Source organism: Mobula hypostoma, chromosome X1 (assembly GCF_963921235.1).
Source record: "Mobula hypostoma chromosome X1, sMobHyp1.1, whole genome shotgun sequence".
Lineage (NCBI taxonomy): Eukaryota > Metazoa > Chordata > Chondrichthyes > Myliobatiformes > Myliobatidae > Mobula > Mobula hypostoma.
The window spans coordinates 11805055-11823961 of NC_086128.1; the positions used below are offsets into that span (position 1 = coordinate 11805055).

The following is an 18907-nucleotide window of genomic DNA, read 5'->3' on the forward strand; positions in this document are numbered from 1 at the left end:
CACGTATAACCAGGTCCCCCCCGGCTTGGGAGAGAGCCAGGCGTGAAAGTGCTATGATACTGTTCCGATAATCCAGAGGCCTGGATCATTGACCAGCTGGGAAGTGTAAATTCAAGTACTGAAATAAATCTGGAGTGAAATGCTTGTGTTAGTAATGGTGACCCTGAAACTTCAGGGAGCCCGATAGAGTTACAGTCTTAACAGAAACAGGCCGTTCAGCCCACCACATCCCTAATCCCAGTCACCTGTAATAGGTGAATCATGCTAATAGTCCAGAAAGACAGACAGTTCAGTGTTAATGGGAAACAAATAAAACTGCAAACGCTGAGCTGAAACATAAATGTAAATGCTGGAAAAACTCAGCTAGTCAGACATGTTCTGTGGAAACAGAAATTAGTCAATGTTTCAGGTCAGAGACCCTCAAAACTCAGGAAAGGTCCCTGATCTGAAGTGTTAACTGTCCTCTTTTCTGCACAGATGTTGCTTAACTGGTTAAGTCCTTCCAGCATTTTCTGTTTTTGATATGGTTCAACATGTTAATGTTAATGTGGATATTAAGTACTATGAAACCCATTCTAATGCTGATGAAGCCTTGTTGTTGCTCTCCACCAGCCGCTGAAGAGGGAGACCTGGAAAAAAACCAGCGCCAGTCTCTCGAGACTGCCCCAGTTAAAGTGCAGGGGGCAGATGCACTGAGTGTGAAGGCCAGCACTCTGGTTACGCCAAAGGATGAACAGCGGAGCAAGTGCGAGGCCAATGTGGCTGCCCCAGAGAGCCTGGAGCAGCAGCGGGCCAATGTCAAACACTGCAGTGGTTTACAGCAGGAGGTACCTCCCACTGGCCAGCCTCACTCGAACCTTGAGCACCTGACTGTGTTTTTAGCGTGGCTGGGCGTCCTGCAGAATTCTGTGTCTGACCTCTCCGTCTCGAATCCTCAATGTAGCACTAGCAAAGACAGACTGGCTGTCTTCTCCCCCGAGGTCCTGCTAGCCAGCAACCGCAAGCTGTTCGACCTTAGTGTCCCAAACTCAGAGCAGAGGGTCAAGGACTGTGCTGAGAAGCAAGGGCAGTGGTTCAGCCTTCTCCCTAGGGTTCCCTGTGATACCTCTTCTGTTATCCAACTCCCAGCTTCTCCACAGCCAACACTGCAGCATCAGTGCCAGTTAGTGGCCTCTGATCCGAATGGACTGGACCATGGTCCACTGGGGCCAACTGCCGCTACACAGGTACGTGTCTTCGATGGGGGAGGCAAGGAGCGAGGTGGATCTTAAACTCAGATATTGGAATCATCCGCGTGGTCGGGTTGGCTGCATTCTGCACCCTGAATCTTGGCAGATATCTGTCAATGTGCCAGATGTAGGCTGCCTCAATCCAGTTAGAGACGTGCCCGGACGTCAGCATGGTATAAGAATTGCAACAACTGCAGGTTCTGAAAACCTGAAATAAAAACAGAAAAGGGTGTAAAGACTCGGCAGGTCAGTCAGCATCTGTGGAGACAGAGAGACACTTCAGGCTAAAGATTTCTCTGTGGTATCCAGCTGAAATGTGAATCAAAATGGAAAATGCTGGAAACACTTAGCATGTCAGGCAGCGTCTGTGGGAAGCGAAACAGTTAATGTTTCAGGTCTGGGACCATAACATTTTGATTCATGTTTTGGGTCTATTTGTTGCTCATCTCATTCATCTTTCCTCTGTTTTGTAGCCATCTATGGAGACTCCATTTGACACACAGTTCATAGACTCTCTGATCCTTGACCTTGCTTCTGGGACCTCGGAATCTGCTTTTCCACAAACTAACACCCCCGTGACTAAACCTCATCCAGCTGAAGGCCTTCCTCTGGCTGAGAGTACACGGCAATGGATATCTAAACGTCGTGGGCGGCCATCAAAATTGCAGAAGGAGTCTAATCAGTGTCAATTGAAACCAATTCCAGCAGGTGAGATTGCTTGGGAATATTGGCACTCCCACCTGTTAAGGTATGTTAGGAGAGAAATGTCACACTACTCCAGGTGTGGAAAATAGCTCGGGAAACCTTTTTGTTCTTGTTCTTCATCTAACCTTTAACAAGAAAATCCACAGTCAAAAAAATCCCACAAAGCTGTTTTATAAAAAGTGATTATATTCCCACAACATTACCAAGTTTCATCATTTCTACAAGTTATGAGTCTTGTATTAACGTAAGTTGAACCCATCTACCTGTGAATACGTCAGTATTACCCACATCCATCAAGATGCCCCCACAACTATTCTCTCTCTTTAACTCAACCCAAGCTGGCTCTGTTTGTGCAAGTGAAGAATAGTTAAGGTGCAATTTAATTTTGCTGCAGAAGCAGTGTCATGAACACTGAGCTATCTGTTGATTGATCTGTGGATGACTCTTGACATTAAATTACAGCCTTTACTTACTTGCAGTCACTTGTCGATGAAAATAAATCTTAGTTTCCCTAAAATGACAGAAAATGTGCTGAGGACCAAAAAGCTACAGTACCAGATAGTCATTAACCAATCAATCGATATGATAAAATGCTGCTATTAAGCCACACTCTTTGGCTAATGAGTCCATATGATAGGTGTAATTTTCCATGTCTCAATTGTAACATTATCAGGAGAATGGGACAAAGGCAGTGGAACTGTTATCTGCACTTACCACTATTGAGGTCAAGGTTGCAGGCTGAAGTTGAAACTTACAATCTGATTGTAGCCATCAGTGTTAATCAAATTACTTAAATACCTTGAGCATGTAGCACCACCACAGGAATTCCCAAAGCATCTCACAGGCGAGGAAGCACTTTTTGAATTGTTGTCAGTGTTGTAGTGTCAGAAATGCAGCAGCCAACTGGTGTACATCAAACTCTCACAAACAGCACCATGATGGTAATCAGTTTTAGTGATTGAAATGCAAAATATTGCAGCAGCTTGAATCTGAAGTAAAAGCTCAGCAGGTCAGGCAGCATCTGTGGAGAGAAAATCAACAATTAAGGTCAGTGACAATACCTGAGCTGTTCAGTGTTCCAGCTTGTTTTTTTCACTTTCCATTTCTCTGATGTTGATGTTGGCCCCAGGACACTGGGATGAACTCTAATGCCTGCCTTGGAAATAATGTTTTGCACTCCCTCATCTCTTCCTCACAGTTTAGTATCTCATCTGAAACATAGTCCCTCTAACAGCCTTCGCCCACTAACCTTAGCAGGGGATTTGACCTCTTAACCTCTGCAGTGGGATTTAAATCAAAGGTTCTTTTTCAACAACTTTGTATGCAATTCCCAGTTCACTTTCATAAATTGTTGCTTATGTTTCTTTTATATACAGTGCCTTGGGAAAAATATTCAGCCCCCCTCCCAACCCGTTGTTCACATAAGTGATTATTACAACCAGGGATTTTGATCAATTTAGCTGAGAATTTATATTTGTGCTCCTTTTTTCATAGTAGAACCCAAAAAATGGTGGAAATTGTAAAGCATGAAAAAATACAAATTCAAAAACTGAGATGTCAGCAGTTCAAAAAGTATTCTCTTCCCCCCCCCCCCCACCCTTGCTCAGTAATTGGTTGAACCACCTCTCACAGCTATTACAGCCAATAGTCTTTTCGGATAAGTCTCTATTAGCTTTGCGCAATGTGATGGAGCAAGATTTTCCCATTCCTCCTTGCAAAATTGCTTAAGCTGTGCCAGGTTTGTATTAAAAAAGGATCTGGTGCTTTCCCTGCGTATATGACAAATAAACACTTCTCTGGCTTCCAGCCGGGTACAGGTATCGATTTTAACCAATATTTTGACGTTTCATGAAGATGGCAGAGTTTTTCATCAAAACCTTGGCTAAAATTGATAGTTGTACCTGGCTGGAAGTCCAAGAAGAGTTTATTTGTGTGCCAGGTTAGATGTTCATTTGGGGCCTCTGAGCCACTCAAGGACATCAATTTTCTTCTTTTGAAGCCACTCCATGGTTGCTCTGGCAGTGTGTTTTGGGTTGTTGTCCTGCTGAAAGATGAACTTCCTCCCAAGTTTAAGCTTTCTAGCAGAGGCTAGCAGGGTTTTATCCAGGCTCTCTCTGTATATGGCAGCATTCATCTTCCCATCAGTTCTGACCAGATTTCCAGTGCCTGCTGCTGAAAAGCACCCCCATTGCATGATGTTACTTTCACCAAACTTTACAGTGGAGATGGTGTTACCTAGCTGATGTGTAGTATTAGATTTATGCCACATGTACCGCAAGAGGGCACAGCTTCAGGATAGAGGGTGCCCTTTCAAAACAGAGATGCGGAGAAATTTCTTTAGCCAAAGGGTGGTGAATTTGTGGAATTTGTTTCCACATTCAGTTGTGGAGGCCAGGTTGTTGGGTGTATTTAAAGCAGAGATGGAAAGGTTCTTGATTGGACATGACATCAAAGGTTACGGGGAGAAAGCCGGGAGCTGGGGTTGAGGAGGAGATTAAAAAAAAAGGATCAGCCATGATGGAATGGCGGAGCAGACTCGATGGGTCAGATGGCCTAATTCTGCTCCTGTGTCTTATGGTCTTGGTGTTGAGGACAAAAATTTCCACTTTGGTCTCATCCCATTCCAGCAGGCACTTTTTACACAGCAAATATGGTCTTTTTTTTACTCCACTTTGATTTGAATGATTTAGCTTCATTCTCTAAAGCAGCCAAACTCAAAGCTATGCATAATGCCCACCATTGTTAGAATGTTGTTAGAACTCACTCTATTGGATGTCAGTGGTAATGCAGCGCTCCAACATGCTGCCAGGTATATTTGTGTGGTAGATCCACCCACTTAATATCCACTTAGTATTCCCTATCAAGTAAAATGTGGCTTTGGCTTTTAGAAGGTTATTTCTAACAGAAATAAATACTTAGTGTTCTTAGAAACCACAGTAGGACCATGTGGAATATCACTATTTCTGGCTGAACACTCAGCAGTATTTGTGTCTCATTTAAACACATTGAAGCATCAACACTAAACCAGAAAAAAATGAAGGCACTGTAGATGTAATATCAAACATCCATTTAGAGTCTCTGTGAACACTTTTCTGTGCCAGAAATAGGTTTTCATGTCTCTCTGAAATGCCACTTTAGCTGGATTAAAAACTGGATAAATGCTTAGCCAGGGGTAGTCAATAGAACATAGAAAAGTGCAGCATGATACAGACTATTCGGCCCACGATGTTGTGCTGATCTTTTAACCTACTCCAAGGTCAGTCTAACCCTTCCCTCCCACAGAGCCCTCCATTTTGTTTTTGTTCATGTGCCTATCTAAGTCTTCTAAAGTGTTCCTAACGTATCTGCCTCTACCACCCCCAACAGTGCATTGCATGCACATACTCTGTGGGTGGGTGTGGGTGTGTGTGTGTATATTTAAAAAAAAAATTGCCTCTGACATCTCTCCTAAGCCGACATTAAAAGTATGTCCTCTCATATTAGCCATTGCTGCCCTGGGAAAAAGGTGCTGGATGTCCACTCTATCTAACACATGTCACACGTACATTGAAACATAAGAGTGAAATGTGTCATTTGCATCAGCGACCAACACAATGCAAGGATGTGCTAGTGGCAGCTCATAAGTGTTGCCACACTTCTGACGCCAAAATAGCATGCTCACAACCTACTAACCCTAATCTGTGTGTCTTTGGAACTTGGGAGGAAACCGGAGCACCTGGAGGAGACCTATGTGGTCACAGGGAGAATGTACAAACTCCTTACAGACAACAGCAGGATCTCTGCCTCTTATCGTCTTATCCACCTCTATCAAGCCACCTGTCATCCCACTTTGCTCCAAAGGGAAAAGCCCTAGCATGTAGGACTGTTGGTGAGCGATTTGGGATAAGGATTTGTTTGTCAACTCAAGGAGCCAGAACTGGCACAATGAGTTGAATACCCTTCTCCAAAGCTGTCTAAATTATATGTGTGCAAGATCGTCTCTCCTGCAGCCAACAAAACTTAGTTTGTTTCTGATGTCCGAACTGCCTGTAACAATGAGGTTGTCATTCCTAATCTCACTTGAAAATATATTAGCTCCGAGGAGGACTTCCGGGTCATCAAGGGAATGGCGGCGTAAGGAAAAGGTCTCTTGACAAAAAAGAAGGTAAACTGCCCCAAAATCGAATTTAGACAAATACTTAATATTGCATAACTATATTAATAAAAGGGGCAAAAATGATGTCTAAGAACAAGAATAAAAAGTCCGCTTCGAAGGCTGATAAACATAAAGAGATGCAGCAAGGCGACGGGCCTAGCTCTCCCACGGCAAGCCAGGACGGAGATAATGAGGGGGAATCGGTGACTCTGTCTTTGATTCTCGGAGAGATTCGCGAGTTCTGACAAAATAACAGCAAACAGCTGGAAGATATTAAAGGAGAAATAGTAAAAACTAACTCGCGGATAGACGAAGCCGAAGCGAGGATTGTTGGAATTGAAGAGAAGCTACAAAACGCCGAGGAAGTGATAGCAGAAATGCTGAAGCTACAAGACCAACTCCAGTGGAAACTAATAGATCAAGAAGGCCGCTCGAGAAGGGAAAATGTGAGGATCTACGGAGTTCCCGAAGGAACCGAAGGTAAACCCGGATTGATGATTCCCTTCGTGGAGAAGCTGCTTAGAGAGAACCTTGATATACCGGCCGCAAAAGACCTACAGATAGAAAGGGCTCACCGCGCGTTGGCACCACAGCCTCCGGCAGGCACCCAGCCCAGATCGATTCTGATCAGATTTCTCAGTTACAGAACGAAGGAAGAGGTGCTTAAAAGAGCATGGCAAAAGAAAGGTTTCATGTGGAACAACTGTAAAATCAGTTTAGACCACGACTACGCACCGGGGATTCTTGCCAGACGGAAGGAATATACGGAAACACGGAGAGTCCTGAAGGAAAACAACATCAGATTCCAGACCCTGTATCCAGCTCGGCTGAGAGTCTTTTACGACGAAGGGACAAAAACTTACGCTACGGTGGAGGAGGCAACGTCGGACCTGGCAGACCGGGGACTACCTATTAAAGTTATCACCCAACCGGAGTCGCTACTGGAGAGGATTCGGCAGAAGTCGTGGCAGTTAGTGGGGCGAGGACGCTCCACTCGAACCAGAGTGTCAAACTACAAGGAAAAGCTGCAAATATTCAGACGTGAATGTACAGAGAATACAGATTAATTAAGAGAAATGACTGAAAAGAGTAAATCGGACTTAAAAGTAAAATGAAAACTGGTAACTGAAAATAATCTAGGCGGAATAACTTGAATGATAGCAATATGGTCGAGACATAAATAGGAGAAAATTCTCTATGATTATTCGAACTGCTGAGGGCCCTCTAACACAGGGTGAAGATAGAGGTTATCCCTCTGAACTGAGGCGGGTCGGTGCTCAGGCCTCACTGTGGGAAGTCGGGGAAAATTTTCAAATGTTATACGTTCAGAAATGTCTAGGGTGTGGTTATATGTCTTGGTTTACTGTTGAGAAGGGATTGCTTACTGTTTGGTTAGAAAAGGAGAGTGCTTTTTTTCTACTAGAGAAAAATGCAAACTGAATTGGTAAAAATAATTTCCTATAATGTTAATGGGGTTTTGAATCCAATTAAAAGAAATAAGATTATGTCTAAATTGAAAAAAGAGAGGGCACAAATAGCTTTCCTCCAGGAAACACATATGAGCCAATCTGAACATGGAAAATTAAAAAGAATGGGCTTTAAGCATGTATTTTATTCATCATATAAATTGAGTCACAAAAGAGGGGTAGCTACTTTAATATCAAGTACTCTTAATTATGAACATATTTCAGAGACTAGAGACAAAGAAGGACGGTTTGTAAAAATCACAGGAAGAATAGAAGGTACAGAAATAACATTGCTGAATGTTTATGCTCCTCCAGGTAGTGAATGGTCATTTTATAGACACATTTTTGACCTAATGGTCAGTTCTCGAGGGGTAGTAATTTGTGGAGGGGATTTTAATATTAGATTAAATCCTATATTAGATTCTTCAAGAATAGTTACTCAGAATAAACCTCTGACTCGGAAAGTGAATTCATTGATGGAGGAGTTGGGAATTATAGATGTCTGGAGGGAATTACACCCTACTAGTAAAGATTATACATATTACTCTTTCCCTCATTCAGCCTATTCAAGGATAGACTATTTCTTTATCTTTAATACAGATAGACTCAGGATAAAAAACTGTAATATTGCAACAATTGATCTGTCGGATCATAGCCCAGTCTCTATGTCTCTAATCCTGGAAAGGAAAATGAGGAAAACACTGTGGAGGCTAAACTCACATATACTTAATAACCCAAAAGTAATGGAGAGATTAAGGGGAGAAATCAAAGAATATCTAGACCTTAATGACACGGGAGAAACATCACCAGTGATTTTATGGGATACATTGAAAGCTGTACTGAAAGGGAAAATTATTTCCATTACTACTCACATGAAAAAAATCAATGCACAAAAATTAGCAGACCTTCAAGGAAAATTAAAACAACTTCAAGTTAGAGATAGCAACAAAAGTAATTCAAATCGAAAACAGGAAATTAGGAAATTGCAAAGTGAAATTGATGATATTTATACGTTGGAAACTCAAAGAAATTTTCTTTACCTGAGACAAAAGAATTATGAAGTACGAGGTAAATCAGCTAGATTATTAGCATATAAATTACGAAAACAACAAGCAGACAATACAGTTCATAAAATAAAGAATCCAAAGACAAAGCTTGTGGAGAGTACAATAGGGAAAATTCAAGAGAGTTTTGAAACGTATTATCGAGAGCTGTACTCCCAACCCCGGGCCCCCAATGAGCCCTATATAGACAGTGTATTGAATTTTTTAGATCTACCTAGACTTACAGATTTACAAAAGGAAAGTTTATTAGAACCAGTAACTGTCAAAGAACTGAACGTGGCCATCTCTAGGTTAAAGGCTGGAAAGTCCCCGGGTTCTGATGGGTTTACCTCAGAGTGGTACAAGTCCCTGAAGACACAGTTAGCCCCATTACTACTTAACACCTTTAATTGGATCTTGCAGAGAGGAGAAACTCCACCTTCCTGGAGAGAAGCGATTATTTCAGTTATTCCTAAAGAGGGTAAAGATAAACTAGAATGTGGCAATTATCAGCCAATTAGTGTTCTTAATTTAGATTACAAACTATTTACATCTATATTAGCGCGGAGATTGGAAAAGCTTTTACCTGGCCTAATCCATTTAGACCAGACTGGATTTATTCAACAAAGACAAACACAGGACAACATAAGGAGAACTCTGCACATATTAGAACAGGTTAATAAGAACGAGACAGAGACAATGGTAGTAGGACTGGACGCTGAGAAAGCTTTTGATTCGGTTAGTTGGGCATTCCTATACAGAGTGTTAGGAAGATTCGGCTTTCAAGAAAGGTTTATTAAAGTAATTCAGACTCTGTATGACAGCCCAACAGCCCGAATTAAGATAAATGGGGACCTCTCTGACTCCTTCATTTTAGAGAGAGGCACTAGAGAGGGATGCCCAATTTCTCCTCTCCTTTTTGCGCTATATATTGAACCGCTTGCCCAACTAATAAGACAGAGCGAAATCATAAAAGGTATCAAGGTGGCAGGGATTGAACAGAAAGTGGCATTATTCGCAGATGATGTTTTGGTCTATCTGAGTGAACCAGAAAAATCATTTATAGGATTGTTTACACTGTTGGATGACTTTGGGAAAATATCAGGTTATAAAATAAATATAAAGAAAACGCAGGTTATGTCCCTAAATTATACACCATCCAAAAAATTGCAGGATACATACGATCTTAAGTGGGAAGCTAAATCATTAAAATATTTAGGAATAACCCTGCCGAAGGATCTTTCAACACTGTCACAGGTAAATTATGGGCCATTAATCTCAGAGATAAAAGCAGATATGCATAGGTGGAATCTTATCCCCTTTTTAAGTTTAAATTCAAGGATAAATACTATAAAAATGAATATTCTTCCTCGGTTATTATATCTTTTCCGTACTTTACCAGTGGAGGTGGATGATAATCAATTCAGGGAATGGGACAAATGGATTTCCCGCTTCATTTGGCAAGGAAGGAAACCTAGAATTCGATATAACACCTTACAGTTAGGGAAGGAAAGAGGAGGTATGGTTCTTCCTTGCCTGAGAAATTATTTTTATGCCTCACAGATAACCCCTCTGTTATATTGGTGTAATAGGGAATATAAGGCTAGATGGAAGGAAATAGAATTTGGATTAGTTGACAGATTTCCTCTTCAGGCCTCAATAGCTGACAAAGGATTGATGGCCCAGTTGGAAAAATTTAATAATGCTTGGATAAATCTTACATTAAAAGTATGGCAGAAGGTGGTTAATTCATGTGGAGTTAATAACATGCTAAAACTCTTTAGATGGTGTGCATATGATACCGAATTCCTTCCCAACAGAGGAGATAAAAGATTTGAGCTATGGATAAAGAAAGGTCTTACAACCTACCTCTCATTTATAGATAAAAGAGTATTACAAAGTTTCCAAATCCTGCAGGACAAACATGGCCTAGAACATAATGACTTTTTTAGGTACCTTCAAATACGAAACTATGTTAACCAGAGTTGTAGATATACAGACCTATCAACAATAGAATTAGAATTTTTCAAGATTCTGAATTCGGCTTGCAGTTCAATACCTAGTAAATCAGTTTCTCGCCTATATAATGCACTCTCCCATGCTAAAAATGTAAATACACTGTATATTAAAGAGAAGTGGGAGAAAGAAGCGGGGTTGGTACTTTCAGAGGAGGCTTGGGGGAAAATCTGCAGCTTTCAATGGTCCTCGACTAATTCTTTGACTTGGAGAGAACATTGTTGGAAAAACATTATAAGATACTTCAAGACCCCATATCAGGAAAAATATAAAGATACAAATGTGATGTGTTGGAGAAGGTGCGGCTCCAAGGAGGCAAATCATTTTCATATTTTCTGGGATTGCCCTAAATTAAGTCTATTTTGGGAAGGTATTCATAGAACATTAGTTAAGGTACTTAGGTCCCAGATACCTCTGAACTTTGAGCCGCTCTATTTGGGGCATGTATTGTTCCTTGAACAGAAGGAAGATATAAAGTTGCTGCAGGCCCTCTTAGCGGCAAGTAAGAAATCAATCACTAGAAAATGGCTAAATCCAATACCACCTACATTAGAAGATTGGTACGAAATTATCTTGGAAATATTTAAAATGGAAAAGTTGACTTACTCCCTGAGAACTCAAAAAGAAACATTTTATCAAATCTGGAATAAATGGATTGAATATATAACCCCAATGCGAGCAGACTTTAGATGACTCTCCTAATGATTTATATTGCTCTTCTCATCAACACAGTAATATTGCTAACGTAAGCACCCCTAGTCTAAATGTTTGTTGTTTTTTTTTTGGAAAATAGAGAATTAACACAAGTAAAGGGAAAGATTTGGGAACGGGATTAAAAAAAAAAGAAAAAATTTAAGTAAATAAGTACATAGGGATTGGATAATTATGTCTGCGGGCAGGAACAAGCACGAACAAATTGGGATATAAACACCTACAATGGTTGGTATATAGGCTTGTATGCAACATTTTGGACCAGTGGAAATGGTCTGGAAGGGTTGTATGGAAACTATTATTACCATTTTTCTTAACAACTAATTTCATTACTTAGCCTAATAGGTTAGATTTACCACAGTACATAATTATCTATTTAAATGTTTATTTTCCTTTTATATCATCTCAATGTGTACTTAAGAATGTATAAATAATTGTAGTTTTATACATATAAAAAAATTGGAAAAGGTTATATGTGTGGAAAAAAGTACATGATAATTGTGAACTCCTTATCCAAATAAAAATAAAATTAAAAAAAAAAGAAAATATATTAGCTCCAGCAAGGTCCTTATTTCTCTAGCTGGTAACAGTCAATAATCAAACTACTTAAGAATTGGCACAACTTAATCAGCCCCATATGGGAAGACATTAGCTTGCAGTGTCAGCCTGTCACATGCCTGGACAGCTGCTTTTGGTTTGAAAGCCAGTTTGCTTACCGTTTAAGCTTTGGAGTAGGACGGTTGCATCTCAATGCCCATGCCATGATCAGAGGAGCACAGGTCTGGAGCTGCACTTGTTCACTAATCACATGTGATCTTATGTCTTTTGTAGAGATGCAGAAAGGCTGGTGGCACATTGACAGCCCTGAGGAACTGAACTGCCTGCTCAAAGCGCTTCATCCACGGGGTATCCGAGAAAAGGCCTTACACAAACAGCTCCTCAAGCACATGGACTACGTTAATCAAGCCTGCATGAGAGACAAAAGGGGTAGGGCTCTGTGGCTGTGAATGCTGTAGAAGATCGTACAAATCTGTACCAAAATAATTCATACAAACGGAGAGATTTACTCTTGACAGTAAACAAGGTGACATTATTTTCAAGGAGAGAACGTAGAGCATAGAACAGTACAGCATGGGAATGGGGCCTTCAGTCTACCATGTCTATGCTAACCATGATGCTAATTTAAACAGAATTTTGTATAGCTGCAACATGATTTCCTGACTTTTATACTCAACATCCTGATGATAAAGGCAAGTATGCCATATGCTTTCTTTACTACCCTATCCTCTTTCAGGGAGCTGCGGACTTGCATCCCAAGATCTCTCTGTACATCAGTGTTCCTAAGAGTTCTACCATTTGCTGATGCTTTCTTCCTGTATTTGAACCCCCCCACCACCACCCAAATGTGTCACCACACACTTAGAATCAGAGAATCATTGAGCACTGCAGCAACAAAACAGGCCCTTCTAGTCCATGCCAAACTGTTAGTCTACCTAATCTCATTGATCCACACCTTAACCATAGCCCTCCATCCACGTACTTAACCAAACTTCTCTTAAATGTTGCGATTAAACCTGCATCAACCACTTCCCCGGCAGCTCGGTCCACACTTTCACCATTCTCTGGGCAAAGAAGTTTCCCCCTCGAGTTCCCCTTAAATATTTCACCTTTAACTCTTAGCCTATGACCTCTAATTCTACTCTCAACCAACCTCAGTGGAAAAAGCCGGCCTGCATTTACCCTATCTATCCCCCTCATAATTTTGTATATCTCTATCAAATCTCTCCACATTCTTCTACACTCCAGGGAATAAAGTTCTAACCTGTTCAACCTTGACCTATAACTCATATCCTCAAGCCCTGGCAACTTCCCTGTAAACTTTCTCTGCACTCATTCAATCTTAATGATATCTTTCCTGTAGGTAGATGACCAGAACTGCACACCTCACCAATGTCTTATGCAACTGCAACATAACATCCCAACTCCTGTACTCAAATTTTTGATTTACGAAGGCCAATGTGCCAAAAGCTTTCTTTATTACCCTATCTATCTGTGATGCCACTTTCAATGAATTATGTACCTGTATTCCCAGATCCCTCTGTTCTACCACACTCCTCAGTGTTCTAGCATTCACTGTGTAAGTCCTAGTCTGGTTTGTCCTATCAAAGTGCAACACCTCACATTAAATTCTGTCTGCAGATTTTTCAGCCCATTTTTCATTTGTCCAGATTAAACTCCATCTGCCATTTCTCCACTCAGATTTGCAACTGATCTGCTGTATCCTTTCACAACCTTCTTCGCTCCTCAACACCACTAATTTTCAAGTCACCTGCAAGCTTACTAAACAGACCACCTACACTTTCATCCAAATTATTGATATACAACCAGAAACAACAGAGAAATCAGTACTGATCACAGACGTCCCAACTGAAATTCATTGGGTTAGTCGCCCATCTAGCTTTATATATGAAGACCTGTATATTGAATGTTAGTATTTGACCAGAGAGAGCGTCACAACTGAGCCCAGTCCTGAACATAGTAGTCAGGCCCACTATGTGTTTGCCAGCCAGGATTACTAGGAAGTAATCAAAAGCTAAGTGCATGTTTGATTTCCTCTCGATCTAAATGTTGAGTGCAACTGTAGTCCTGCCTCAAGTTTGTTAACATGGTTTATGTTGCTGTTTTCTTTTCCTGTTCAGATATCCTCTTTAGTAACAATAGTGAGGAACAGATAATTACAAAGGAAATGGTGGAGAACTGGAAACCAGAAAAGTGGGCGATGTTAGCTGACCTCGAGGTCCTGCAGTATCTTGAGGAACTGGAACAGAGGGTGATATCTGCCAGTCTGCATGTGGAGGTACTGACAAACACTACACAGTACCAAATCGAGACAAACCAGTCACTTATTGACTGATACTGGTCAAGCTCACACTGCCCTCGTCCATCCCTTACACCAGCAGAGACTTGATGAATTCAGAAATCCCTCTTCCACGATCAAAGTTACATCATTGTTACAGTGATGTAGCTGGTAGAATTCCTATGAACCGGCTTCAATCCCGACCTCTGGCACTGTCTGCGTGTGTGAAGTTTGCATGTTCTCTCTGTGACTGCATGGGTTTCCCCCGGGTGCTCTGGTTCCCTCCCACTTGCCCATGATGTATGGGTTGGTGGGTTAATTGGCCTCTGTAAATTCCCCCAGTGTTTGGATGAGTGGTAGAATCTTGGGAGAATTTAGGGGGGGATTGGGGGTGGTGAGAATAAACTGGGAGCAGTGTAAATGTGTGGTTGATGGTCAGCACAGATTCAGTAGGCTGAAGGGCCTGTTCTCATGCTGTAAGATTCCATCACTTCCACCACAGCCGCAACTTCCCTTTTTTTTGATGTGGCAAAGTGTCCTGTGGAACTTCCCATTTGAATGCTGGATTTCGGCAGAAGGGGGAGCAGAGATGTGGCTGCAAGCATGGTCACCAGGAGGTCTTCAGGAGAATTTTGAAGGTGAGATGAGAGAGGCCCATGTGGAAGAGAGTTCCTGAGCACCCAGAGTGACTGAATGAGGAGTAGGAGGGATGATTAGAAACAAAATCACTGGTCTCTGCCCTGTTTTGCTGCAGCAGCACATTACAATACATAATCATTTTTTTAAAACTGTAAAATACAATAAGAAATATATATATAAACAAGTAAGTAGAGAGCAAAAACAATATAGTGAGGTAGTGTGCATGGGTTCAATCTCATTCTGAATCCTATAGCAGAGGGGAAGAAGCTGTTGCTGAAATGTGTGTGTGCATGCCTTCAGGCTGCTGTACCACCTCCTTGATGGTAGCAATGAGAGTAGGGCATGTCCTGGGTGGTGGGGATCCTTAACAACAGATACTGCCTTTTTGAGGCATTGCGATTTCAAGATGTCTTTGATGCTGGTGAGGCCTATGTCCATGATGGAGCTGGCTGAATTTACAACTTTCTGCAACTTTTTCTGACCCTGTGCAGTGGCCCCTCCATACCAGAAAGTGATGCAACCAGTTCGAATGCTCTCCAAATTTGCAAGAGTCTTTGGTGATGTACAAGGTCTTCTCATACTCCTAATGAAGTATAGCCACTATTATGTCTTCGTAATTGCATGAACACGTTGGACCCAGGATAGATCTTCAAGCGAGCATTGGTGTGCAGTAAAGCACAGGGTGAACAGGGCTGGCTCTAAGGTTGTCCATAGGTCAAGCAGTTAGGATACTGTTCAGGAGGACTGCTGATGATTGCAGTGACATGGACAGGGGACTTGACAACATTGAGGTGATCCCAGGAGCAAGATGAGCAAGTTGTGACAAGGAGAAACTGCTGCTGGGTCAGAGGGGAAGGGTGGACGAGACAGAGGAAGAATCCTGCAAGGTGACGTCAGGTTCACCTGAGATGAACTGCAGGAAGTTCACCTTCAACCAGGCCACGTCCAGAAGCTGGGCACATTGAATCTGACTCAGATCAGTGGTCTACAGGAACTTGGAAGGTCAAATTCTTTGGAAAGGAGAAGGGCTTAGGCCACTTGTGGCCTTTGTTAAAGGGCTCTTGGTGAACATGTTGCCACCAACTGATAGATCAAGACTGTTCGAGACATTTGCATGGTCACTGACCAGCTTCACAGTCCATTTAAAAGGGACAAGAAACTTGGTGACCTGTTGGAAGGGCCAAGATCAGTGCCGATGGTTTTATATAAAAAAAAAGAAGCAAGAGAGAAGTTAAATGGCAGTATAGTGGTAAGCTGACCCCAGCAAGGGTTTTAACAGCCTGTGGAAAGTAGGGATGATGAGGGAGTCAGAATTTCATGGTTCAGCAGCCCTGGGGAAGAATTTATTAAACCAGATGATGCTCAATGTAATCAGGACCCACAGGAACATGAGGACTAGAAGCAGGGGTTCGCCACTCATCCCTTCAAGCCTGTCCTACCATTCAATGTGATTATAGCTGATCTGCATTGGTCTCAGCTCCTCTGCTCTGCCACTTCCCTGTAGCCGTCAAAAATTGATCTTTCAAACATCTTCCCCTTAAATACTTCTAATGATTCACCCTCCACCATCCTCAGAGGTTCACCACACTCTGCAATAAGAAATTTTTATGCACCTCAGTTTTAAATGACTGGCCCCTTGTCTTGTAACTAACTATGTCCTCTTGCCAGTGCTCTCCCATGAGTCAAAACATCCCAATATCTCCCCTGCCCAGCCCCCTTAGGATCTTACAATATGTTTGAATGTTGTCTCTCATTCTTCTAAACTCCAAGGAATACGGACATGAATTGTACAGCCACTCTTGATAGGACATCCCTCTCAACCCGGTCATTACTTTGGTGGATCTCCTTTGAACAGCCTTCAATGCTACAATATATTTATTTTACAAAACTGCACTGTATTGTGTGTTTGGATCTGGCAACTGGAGACCCAAGCAACTGCAGATGCTGGAATCTAGAGTGGCGCACAATCTGCTGGAGGAACTCAGTAGGTCGAGCAGCAGCTGTAGGGAGAAAAGGAATTACTGATGTTTTGGGACTGAATGATCAACAATTCCCTTTCACAACCCCCTGCCCCAACAGATGCTGCTCGACCGACTGTGATTTTGGCATCTTGTCACTTCTGGAAATGAGAGAATGGAGTGGGGCAGCAAAGCTACTCTTTGTCACACTGTGTGGGCTTTAAGTGCACACGCTGTGCCTAATGGCCAGCACTCACAGTTGAATGGGACTAGGATTGTGGACAACTGTAAACTTATTTTCAAGCAGTGTATAAGCATTGTCTTTGCTTTGTCCAGGGCTGGACTTGTCCAGACACTGACTCTACCCGTGATGACCTGGTGTACTTTGATCAGAAGTGCCTGACCTCCAGTGAAGGCAAAGTGAAAGGCGAGGAAGAGATGGAGCTCATGCGGAGAAATAACAACCCTCTGGATCTAGCTGTGAGCCGCCTGGCGACATTGGAGCTGAACATAGAGCGGCGGTATCTGAGGGAACCATTCAGTGCCCCCACTGCAAGGAAACTGGAGCCCAAAGCAGCAGCAAGTAAAGCTCCTGTCAAGGGTGGCTTGGAGACTGAAATAAACAGGTAACTTACACTGTCATTACTTACAGTCAGAACTGGAATCCGAATCGGGTTTATTATCACTGACGTGTTGTGAAATGTGTTACTTTGTGGCAGTAGCACAGCGCAATAGATAATAAATTACTATAAGATACAATAAGAATGTAAAAATTTAAAAACAAATGTGTAGTGCAAAAAAAAGTGAAGTAGTGTTGATGGACCATTCAGATATCTGATGGTGGAGGGGAAGAAACTGTTCTTAGGATGTTGAGTGAGGATCTTCAGGTTCCTGTACCTCCTCTCCTCTCCAATGGTAGTAATGAGAAGAAAATGTGTCCTGAATGGTGAGAGTCCTTCCCAATGGATGCTGCCATCTTGAGGCACCGCATTTTGAAGATGTCCTTGATGGTGCTCTTGGTGAAGCTGGCTATAATGGAGCCATAGGGTAATAAAGAATCGAAACAGGTCTTTTTGCCTAACTTATCAATACTAACCAAGGTTTGCATCCAATTTAGTCCATTCAATCCATGTCTGGCCCGTATCCCTCTAAAACTTTCCTTTCCGTGTACTTGTCCAAATGTCTTCTAAAAGCGTTAATGTACTGTACTTGCCTCAGCCACTTCCACTGGCAGCTCATTCTGTATACTCACCGCTATTTGCACCAATATCCCTTTTGACTTTTCACCCTGGAGCTTAAACGCAAGAGATTCTGCAGATGCTGGAAATGAAGAGCAACGCACACAAATGCTGGAGGAACTCAGCAGGTCAGGCAGCATCTAATGAGAGGAATAAGCAGAAGACATTCCAGGCTGAGACCCTTCATCAGGACCGGAAAGGAAGGGGAAAGCAGCTGGAATAAGAAGGTGCGGAGAGGGGAAGCACAAGTTGGCAGGTGATAGGTAAAATCAGGCGAGGGGGAAGGAGCGTGGGTGGGGGAAGAGAAGATGAATTAAGAAGCTGGGAGATAATGGGTGGAAGAGGAAAAGATCTGAAGAAGGAATCTAGAAGGAGAGGAGAGTGGACCATGGGAGAAAGGGAATGAGGAAGGGCAACAGAGGGAGGTGACGGTCAGGTGAGGAGAAGAGAAGGGTTAAGAGGGGAGCCAGAATGGGGAAGGAGGGAGAAGGGGAGAAGTTAGAGAAATCAATGTTCATGCCATCAAGTTGGACATTACCAGACAAAATATAACCTGAGAGTGTCCTCCTTTACCATCACAGTGATGTCATGGACATATATGTCAGAATGGGAAATCAAATTGAAATGGGTAGCCTCTGGGAAATGCTGCCTTTTCAAGGAGCAATGATCAACTTTATTCACCATATACATTTCCGTGTATTAGGAATTTGCTGTGGTGTGTTGGCAGGACGGAGTGAAGATGCTCAACAAAGTGGTCCCTCAATCTACATTGGGCCTCACTGATTTAGAGGAAGCCACACTGGGAGCACACCAGCCACAGTTGATGACCCTGACAGACTCAGTGGAGGAGGTTCAAAGTTCAAAGTAAATCTATAACCAAAGTACATGCAGGACACCATATACAACCCGG

At 42.3% G+C, this 18907-nt stretch overlaps 1 protein-coding gene across 6 annotated transcripts in view; it reads left to right on the forward strand.

Annotated features, from left to right (window-relative positions):
* The window catches only part of LOC134340551 (bromodomain adjacent to zinc finger domain protein 2A-like), a 145867-nt gene that overhangs the window by 106364 nt on the left and 20596 nt on the right, over nucleotides 1-18907 (forward strand). For all 6 annotated transcript variants that reach the window (XM_063037927.1, XM_063037925.1, XM_063037924.1 and 3 more), the window contains 5 exons: nucleotides 613-1226; nucleotides 1703-1937; nucleotides 12137-12292; nucleotides 14005-14162; nucleotides 17096-17385. In XM_063037927.1, coding sequence (XP_062893997.1) covers nucleotides 613-1226; nucleotides 1703-1937; nucleotides 12137-12292; nucleotides 14005-14162; nucleotides 17096-17385 — 1453 coding nt within the window. The remainder of the gene's footprint in view (nucleotides 1-612; nucleotides 1227-1702; nucleotides 1938-12136; nucleotides 12293-14004; nucleotides 14163-17095; nucleotides 17386-18907) is intronic.